The 9,679-nt window shown below is 37.4% G+C and overlaps 1 protein-coding gene across 1 annotated transcript; it reads right to left on the minus strand.

Moving 5' to 3' along the window:
* Positions 1–282: 282 nt before the first annotated feature.
* LOC143885068 (SPFH/Band 7/PHB domain-containing membrane-associated protein family) lies at positions 283–9,679 on the minus strand. Its single transcript, XM_077389027.1, has 5 exons — positions 9,412–9,679; positions 8,693–8,813; positions 8,494–8,585; positions 6,997–7,093; positions 283–961 (listed from the first exon to the last, which is right to left on the minus strand). Exons 1-5 carry the CDS (start codon positions 9,604–9,606, stop codon positions 591–593), a joined length of 876 nt encoding a protein of 291 aa, XP_077245142.1. The 5' UTR covers positions 9,607–9,679; the 3' UTR covers positions 283–590.

Consider the following 9,679-nt stretch of genomic DNA (forward strand, 5'->3'; position numbering starts at 1 on the left):
GTTGATGGCTGCATGGCATATGTGAAGAGGTTGGTTGACGATATCAAGAAGAGAGGGTTTGAAATTGAACATATACACATTATTCAGAGACTGGGTGTGCGGTTTCACAAGCCATTAAATTGGTCCTCATTTTTTTTCTTTATAGCAGTGGTCTGCAGAGATCTGAACCATCATCTAAGCCTTACAATTTATTACAATTTTATCCTTCTAATTTCCCATTTTGATTTTCAATTGCATCAGCACTGAGTATGAGACAGAGCAGAATGACTTCCAGGCATTGGATGTTTATAACTAAAACTATTATTAACCTCAAGATGATAAACATTCAAGTTTCTGAATACAGATAGGGTACTGTAACTCTTGTCCAACCAAACTCAGAGAAGAAATCCACTCCATATGAGCTATTGCATACAACCTGTTTGTGTGTATGAATTCAGCTGAAATCATAAGAATACTGTGTTTTATACCTTTCACTCATATAAACAGGATATCTGAAGAAACTTCCTCGCGTATGGAACATCATACTCCAATACAAATGGTAGATATTTTAGTCAATGCACAGAGAAAATGGATATAGGAGGCGTGTGAGATCACTCATGATTTACCTGAGCACTGGACGCTTCTAAAACCCCATCGCGTATCTGGTTGCTTATGTCTCTCACATGACCAGGGCCATGGGGTATGAACACAGTGGTGTTCTTTGAAGAATTTCCAAGGTCTTTGAGTGTGTCAAAGTACTGAGTGACCATGATTAAGTCCATGACCTCTTTTGCTGAGGTGCCCTCCACTGTGTGAGAGAAGTTCAAGATGTTGTCTCTCAGGCCATTGGTGATGGCTTGCCGCTGCTTTGCTACCCCAACACCAGCAAGATACTTGGCCTCTGCCTCTGCTTCAGCCCTCTTCACCAGAAGCACCTTCTCGGCTTCCCCTTTGTACACGCTAGCAAGTTGAAGTCTTTGAGCTGAAACACAAATAATAATATCTGATTAAAAACATACAAGGGAAGTAGAGGAAAATCAACCAAATGACACGGGTTGATCACATTGACCATAAGAAATGTGTGCCAAATTCTCATTAGGAGAGCTAAAAAGGAATGACATATGTAAATGACAGGAAGTTGGGAATTCCGTGATAATCTAGAAAAGAGAAATGCACAAGCAAATACTTCACTAAAACAAGACTACAAAATTTATAGGCACAGCCGAGAACTGAAAACAGGAAAAACAGGGAAATCTTGTTGCAGGGTCTAAGAGCCATTGATCGATGACAGTGCAAGAATTATTTGAATCTTAATATACTTAGCAACTAAATGTTCAGCGATAATAAAGCGGCAAAGGATAAAAAAAACAGTATGGACAATAAGCAAGGGATAAGATGTCCCTTATGTATTCCTTATATTCGCACTAAATAAATATTGCATGTATTTTGGTAAAGGGTTTTTATTTTTCATCATCTTGTATCTGGATGGGTTAAAGGCAAGGTTCTATGTCTTCCTCTTGTAACTATTTTTTCTTGTCAATAAAATTTAAGAAGCTGCCCAAAAAAAATCGAATGAAAAAAAAAGGATAAGATTTCCCAGAAAAGGGAACAAAACAAAGTAAGGAAGTCCGTCACTACACCGAAGGGCACCGCTATTCCATTATGGAGTTCAGGCCAGTCAACCCCCCATGCTAAAGTAGCAACCATATCATTGGCACACTAGTAATGTCATTGAGGGTTAGAGAAACTTCCCTATTAATGAAGTTGAGCTCCATAATGAAGTTCACTAATCTCCACAATCTTGAGCAAGATTTCTTAATCCAAGCTGTTGTATTTGTCGAAATCAGCCTCTACCAACAGAGTTCCAGGCGATGCCTCCTTGAAGATGTGGAAACCGACTAGGAGTGACCTTAACTTTCAATTTATCTGAGACTGCCATTACTCATTACTACCCCGAAATGAACCTTAACAATTTCTGTAACGACCCGGCTTCATCACCAAGGTCGCTACCTGCAAAAGAATAAGAAATGTATCTAATCTAACGATTCGTTTGATTAGATACATTTCATAAACAACTGAAAATCCACAACTACTAAAACAACTGAAAACATCTAAACTACTAAAGCATGAATAGCCAACTAGAGGACTTGACCATGTTGTCAAACCCCAAAACCACTACAAATGCTCTTATTACGAATGTTGCCTAAATTTGTTATCCTGTGAAGGCGTTGTCAGGTTCCTCCTCTACCATATCATCACCTATGAAATATGGTAGGGGAAACTAAGTTAGCAGCAAAGTCATTTGACCGAAAAGTGAGATGAAAGTACAGCATGATAATTGCATTTGAAAGATAAAATTTCTCATAACTTCCACTTAATGAAGAGGAACAATAGAAAGAATAACAACAACATATGAAAATGCCAAAATATAGATACGATAACATGATGTGGAGTCCAATAAAAGATATGTCTCAACTTAGCATAAGCTACCTAGGGATCTAGAAGTACGATGGTGATCATATCATCTTAGTGTCATATGGGTCCACTAGTTCCTCATAATTATATACACGATATGAATCCTCACGTACCCATCGGTACGTGGCCACACGTAGTTCTATGACCTTCTTGTACTTTAGTACGAGGCCAGTACAAAAACATCGTATATATAGATTAAGGCCTAAAATAAATATCCTACCACAAGAATTTTACAGGAAAAATCATTGACTTAAATGGTCTACTTCTTCGTTATTTTGTAATCCCCAGGGTATGATACCTTATAGCTTCACAGTGACGAGTCATTTTTCTCATTACATTCCTCCAAGTCTTGTAATAAAGCGGGACGAACGGTGCAGCTCTTTGTGGTACTTAATAGTTTTGATGAAGAGATTCCTGGTCACCCTTCATTCCCAGTAAAATAGAAATCGACGTTATTTTACTCGCGATGTTGCCTGCACTATTTCGTAATCCTCTACTCCCGCCAAGTCATTTGAGGAATTAGCATCAAAATATTCTCCTGAATGCGAAATGTATCTAATCAAACAATTCGGCGTCCCCAAATCAAAATTTCTTCGCTCATTCCTGCTAGAACAATTTTGTCTTTTTAAACCGAGCGGGCATCTGTCCATTTTTCATATCCTCCCCTACAAAAAATGAGTAGCTTTAACGGATACTTACCCTTCACCCCCATAGCCCTTTTGCAAATGGCATCGACTTGTATTATCTCTTTTTGGACCCAACGAGTAGAGAGCATAAGCTTGAATTCAATGATTATTTTCGTAAAATTCTTGTGGTAAGACTTTTTATTTTAGGCCATAATTAATATATGCTATGTTTTTGTATTGGCCTCGTACTAAAGTACATGATCATACAACTACGTGTGGTCACCTACTGACGGGTACGAGAGAATTCCCATCATGTATATAATTATGAGGAGCTAGTAGACCCATATGACTTACTGTGATGATATGATTATCATCGTACTTCTAAATCCCTAGGTAGCTTATGGTAAGTTGAAACATCTTTTATTGGACTCTACATCGCGTTGTCGTATCTATATTTTGGCATCTTCATATGTTATTATTCTTTCTATCGTTCATCTTCATTAAGTGGAAGTCATGAGAAATTATCTTTCAAATGCAATTATCATGCTGTACTTTCATTTCACTTTTCGGTCAAATGACCTTGCTTCTAACTTAGTTTCCCCTACCAAATTTCATAGGTGGTGATATGTTAGAGGAGGAACCTGATAGCAATAGCGCCTTTGCAGGAGAACAAATTTAGACAACATTTGGGATGGGAGAGCATTCGCAGTGGTTTTGCTGGGGCATGACGACATAGTCAAGTCCTCTAGCTGGCTATTCCTGGTTTAGTAGTTTTCAGTTGTTTTAGTAGTTGTGCATTTTCATTTATTTTTATTTAGTTCAATTCACAGTTGTAAATTTCATTTCGTTTCGTCCGAAATGGACGAAACGTTTCGGTTTCTGCCGAAAACCGGAACGAAATGACGAAAATTTTGTTTCGTTCGGGATTTCAGCCGAAATTGACCGAAATCGACCGGAATTGACCGAAATTTACTGAAATTTACAGAAATTTACAGAAAAGTTTCAAACGAAATTGTCCGAAATTTTCCGAGACTTCGTTTCGGTGGCCAAAACGAAATGGCCACCGAAATGAAATTTACAACTATGGTTCAATTCAATTATGTACAACGCGTACTTCTGCCTCGTTGGAATCTGCTACTCCGATAGGACCTCTAAAAGCCCATAGTTCACCTCCATTTTCATCCCTCAATAGAACCCTAATACCTGAAGGACCCAGATTACCAACACTAAAGCCGTCAAAATTCAATTTTAAAATTTCTTACGTAGGTGTCGACCACCTCTGAGCTACTTTGGAATTATTTGAAGATCCGATGCAGATCTCTTTCAAACCATGCCAAATATCATAAGCCGATACAAATATGAAGCATCCTAATGTTTTAACCCAAGATATAGATTTAAAATTAAATTAGAAATTATTTTTTTCTTAAATGGCATCGAAAGCTTTATTGAAGAACCAAAGGAAAACAATCCAAACATAGAGAAACTCAGACTGTCCTCAAATTCCAAAATATGTCGCCCAGATCACGCTGCTCATTTTCTCATACTCATCCACCTAATGAGTGAAATTTTGATGTTCATTATGATCCACCATGGGTCTCAGCCTCTTCCTAGTTTCCACAGGACGCACGTTCTTGCAAGCCTAAATTTTTTTTTTTAACTTCTCAAGAGTTACCTGCTGATGCCATCCAGCAAAAGGCTTTAACCGCAGTAGCATTAGAGCACCCATATGCATGTAATTGGAGAAATCAGTTTATCAAGGCACGCAAGCAAAGATAGGAAGATTTTATCAAACAACCTTGGGAGCCCACTACCCATACTCTCTTATCAGGTTTGAAAGAGGGCCCATTGACACAGTAAAACAATCTAAGGAACGAGATGGATACCATATTCCAGAGTGTTGATAAAACTTTTCAGTCTTAGATTGGAAATCTACTTCTCTCACTAATTCAGAAACTGCATGCAGTTATTTCCAGGATCCAGCGACCATTCACTGCCCTATCACGGACCACCTTAAGTTGGTTGGTGAGTGGCACCCACGGACGAACTGCCTAAATCACTACCGAAACTCCCTTATGTTAGATTGGGAATTTGAAAATCTGACAATGCCACTTAACACTGCAAAAATTTAAACATAACAGTTTACATTCACAGATCAATATGTGCTGACACCTTACACATATGAATAAAAAACATGAACTCTTGCAGATTTCCAGATTCAGATGACTCAGGATATTATATGCTGATCAATTGTTGATAGTCTTGGTCACTTTTTTAAATAGGCATATTAAACGCAGTGAATCAAATAAATATTAGGAAATGCAAATTACCGACACAAACAGAGTATTAGTCTCAAGCAAGGTTTTAAATTTCTCCGAAATTTTCCTAAAACGACCGAAATGTTTTCCGTTTCCATCCCCACTACTGAAACAAAATCTCAATGAATTCCTTCCACGTCATTATTTCCATCGAAATTCCCGAAGTTTGGACAGAAATTCCCGAAATTCGACCGAAATGGTCGGAACAGCAAAAAAATGTAAAGATGTTATGATTTGCATTTCATATCATTAATGCAGAGAATGATATTTGAGCAACATCATTGAACTGGACGGGGAGTTGGTATTGGCATAGAGTTGGGGTCCTTAGAGACGAGACTGGTCATTGTTCTTTCTTATACTTGATTACACTGTATTTCTTTATTGACTTTACTGTTTCAGACATGTACGAAACGCATGTCACTAGGTGTTCAATGTGATTAAGCCATTATGGATGGCTTTCTTGCTTATGGGATGGTTTCTAAGTATGTATTTGTGCTTATTCTAGCACTTCCCAAAGTTTCATCTTAAAATTTCATTATTTCCATATGTTTTCATACGTTTCCGTGAATTTACAAGATTTCTATTGAAATTTCCACCTAACCGAAATGTTTTTGTTTCAGTGCCACCGAAACCGAAACCGAAATTTAAAACCTTGGTCTCAAGTCTCCATGTGTCAACATTTTCACTGGTGTTGCAAGTCATGAAATGCATCTATGGGGAAAAGTGACGATCCCTTCACTAGTGTCATTCAATTTAGACGTGGGTTTTGTCACCAATTCTGTTTAAGAGTCCTTAAGCCTAAGAATGAGGCTGTTTAATGCTTTCAGGGTTGAGATTAAAAGATAAATGACGGAAAGATTTCAAAAGAGGTTTTAGAGTTGTTTAAAGTTTTTTGTATATTTTTTAGAGAATCTTCTTAGATTTTGTTGGTAATATTGAATTATGAGCTTTGGGAGTGAAGCCTCCTTTTGAATGGATTCTCCTTGATTTGGGGTGGATTCTTATGTTTCAAGTTAATTTCTCTTGCGCTTCTCTTTGCTGGGATTGTGTCCTCTCACATTCTTGTTTTCTTGCATCTCGATCATGGTTCATGGATCCAACATGGTCAATTCATATCATAAACAAAGGATTTGGCCTTTCGGTGCAAAAGAAAACTTCCTCTAAATAAATGGCAAAACCAAAAGTACATGGTCGCTTCACTTTGCTTTTGTAAGACCATTTATGCAGCAAAAATCTACAGACAAGTAGCAACATCATAGATGAAAACATGATCCAAACTAGGAGGGGAGTAACCCGTTTAAAAAAAAAGGGAAGGGGGTTTGAGCAGCATAGAGAATTTTGGCTAATATCAAGAATTTTTGAAGAACAAGCCATCATGCTTAATTTTTTTTTATTGTCCTACATTATGCACAGAATAACCTGAAGGTTACCATTCAAAGAAAAACTCTGAAAGTTCCTAATTGAAATTTCAAGTGAAAATTGAAGCTTCATGTTGCCTATGTTAGAATTTCAAGCTTCAAAACACAGGCACAGTCCACCATGAACTTTCTAGAACAACCTCTGCCCATAGAAAACAAATGGAAACAGAAAGAGGTATGCACCTGCATTTATCTCATTCATTGCTTTACGCACTGACGGATCTGGTATAATATCAACCATCAGTATCTGCTCAATGTTGAAACCATATGCTCCCATCACCTGACCCATGATTTCAACATATGAACTATCAATGTCAGTAACTGTATGATCCCAGCACTTTTATCCATGATTTCAATATATGGAAATTTTGAAATGCAACTTTGGAAATGTCCAAGCACTAGCTTAACCGGGAATCACATATGAGACAATAAATCTTAGCAAATTTTAGCATGAGAAAGTATCAGTTGACCACTAAACAACTATAAAATTGTTACTGGTCAGAGGCTGCTGACAAACAGGGCATATATAATAATATTGAATTAAAGGGAGATACTTGGAGCAAACTAAAGCAGAAAATCCAGTGCATGGAGAAGACCTCGAAATGATTACCTCAAAATGCGCACCATCTGGATATTCCTAAACATTAAATCTCGAAGTAGGGCCACAGACTGAAAAATGGCAGTCTGGATAGACGGATAAGTGAGGAAATTTTACAATAGAAGTGAAAAAGAGAAACCCGCTTACCTCCCAAATAACTATATTATCTACATTGCTAACTCAGCCGAATTATTTTTCCGGATTTCCTAATCACCAGTCGTCAAAACTCAATTCTAACACCAGTATTCTGGAGTTTCCTGTTATAACTCATTTTATTTAAAATATATAAATAAATAAAAGAGAATGTCTATGAAATTTTGCAAAAGCAATTTGCAACCACTCTTTTTCAGGAGAGAAGTGCCAACTCATATGAATTAAATGAATGAGACAATTTCAGCTATGAGTTGGCTCTTCTCTCTTGAAAATAGAGGGGCCAAAAAATGGCCTTGTGCAAAATTGCCTAGACTCAAAATAAAATTATGCTAACAACTCCAGTTAAACCCTGTAAGATCTCCTTCTTTCCACAATGCTTATCTTTGATTCTTTTTTATGGGGAATGATAGTTTCCCTCTCTCAGACGGATAAAATCCCCCCCTTCAATGTTTTTCGTTAAGTTTGTAAGGCAAAGAAAAACGTTAAATGGGTGAATTTATCCTCAAATCAGTGAACCATTCTCACAAGGGGGGGGGGGGGGGAGAGATATCATTTCCCTTCTTTTATTTGTTTATTCTTTTTTCATCATCACATGCACGGCACATGTTTCGGTCTGGCACTAACAATATGAATAAATACATGAAGGAGAACTCTTTGACAAGAGCCCTATAGAAAGGTCATAAATCCAAAAGTTCATTAGATTAAGAAGAAACACAAGTGTTTCAAGTCAAATTGGGGACCGGAAATAATTGCACATTCTCTCCAATAAAAGGGAGCATAAATTTATTCACTCTTATTGAGCATGGGTAATTGAACCAAATTTAACCCAAAACTTCAACTGAATAAATTTTGAGTCCGATCGTGCATAATAAAAGGTGAACACATTTTTACTATCAGATACTTTAAGATAGATGAATGTCCATAGTTACCTTTTCAAGTTCTTCCAAAACAACTTTAGCAACATCACCCTTTTGCTCAAAGAGATCATCTAGCGTCATTCTTGGAACATGAGCTCTGACCACTGAAATTAAAGCAGAAATGACATAATAACAGGGGGGAAATCCAAGAAACAAGCAAGGTATTGCACAACATGAAGTGGCATGTTTTTATAAAATTGTGCGAAGTTACCATCAAACACATAAGCTTGAATCTGCTCTTGGGGGTTTTGCAACTCATAGAATGCATCATCAGCATTCTCTTTGATTATCCGATATTGAATGGAGCAAAGCAATTGCACAAAGACATTATCCTGTGGGACATAACATATAAAGGGTTAAAACCAACAATACCGGAGAATCTGATCAGCCCAACAGATTGTATGTGCACGTTTTGAATTACACAGGACAATCGGTTTATGTTCAATGTATCAAAAGGAGACCCGAGAGATTTCACTCTAAAAGAAACATAACTAGAAAAACCAACCAAAATCAATCAAATTCCTGTGTATCTGACTATAAACAAAATCACATCAAGGCCCAATTTCCTCAAAGTATATGATTAAAACAAGACAAGTAGTGTATTTCAATTTGTAAAGGTACCTCGAAGAGATGATCAGAAGGAGAAAACAAAATTCCCTTAACCCTGTTTGGATTGCAGAATCCTATTAAATTTATGATGATATCCCTCTAAATTAACCATGATCATATTATTTGCCTCTAAATTGTTAAAAAGAAAAACTGGAGAGAAGGAGAAGAAAATCAGATGCATCTCTTCAAACCCTAATCATATTCATACAATTGGACAGTGATGTTAGAGTTTCAATGAGATTAATCAAGAAAGAGAAATTCCAGTGAAGGATCTGAAGGAGCAAAAGAGAAAGAAAAGAAAAAGAAGAGAGAAATATAAACCTTGGTCTTGGTCTCGACGCGGACTTCGAGAGATCTGAGCCTGGTGGAGAGAACTCCGGCTATACATTGACCCAAACAAGGGTTGAGGAAAATCAAACCAGGGTTCGCCAATTTCTCGAATCGCCCCCATCTCTCCACCACCCCTACACTCGCCTGGTCTATGCAGGCGCAGAATACCCAGAACGAATTCACCATTTCCAATCTCTCTCTCTCTCTCTCTCTCGATCTCTCTCTCAATGAAGGGGGTGCAATAATAGAAAAGGAGAGC

Source organism: Tasmannia lanceolata, unplaced genomic scaffold (assembly GCF_043159265.1).
Source record: "Tasmannia lanceolata isolate RefF3 unplaced genomic scaffold, GAP_Taslan_0.1 ptg000008l, whole genome shotgun sequence".
Taxonomy (NCBI): domain Eukaryota; kingdom Viridiplantae; phylum Streptophyta; class Magnoliopsida; order Canellales; family Winteraceae; genus Tasmannia; species Tasmannia lanceolata.

Coding starts and splice junctions, on each gene's coding strand:
- LOC143885068 (XM_077389027.1), bottom strand. CDS start 9,606: ATGGTGAATTCGTTCTGGGTATTCTGCGCCTGCATAGACCAGGCGAGT. Junction 8,814..9,411: donor GCGTCGAGACCAAGACCAAG/GTTTATATTTCT, acceptor TATGTCCCACAG/GATAATGTCTTTGTGCAATT. Junction 962..6,996: donor AATGAATGAGATAAATGCAG/GTGCATACCTCT, acceptor TTTGTGTTTCAG/CTCAAAGACTTCAACTTGCT.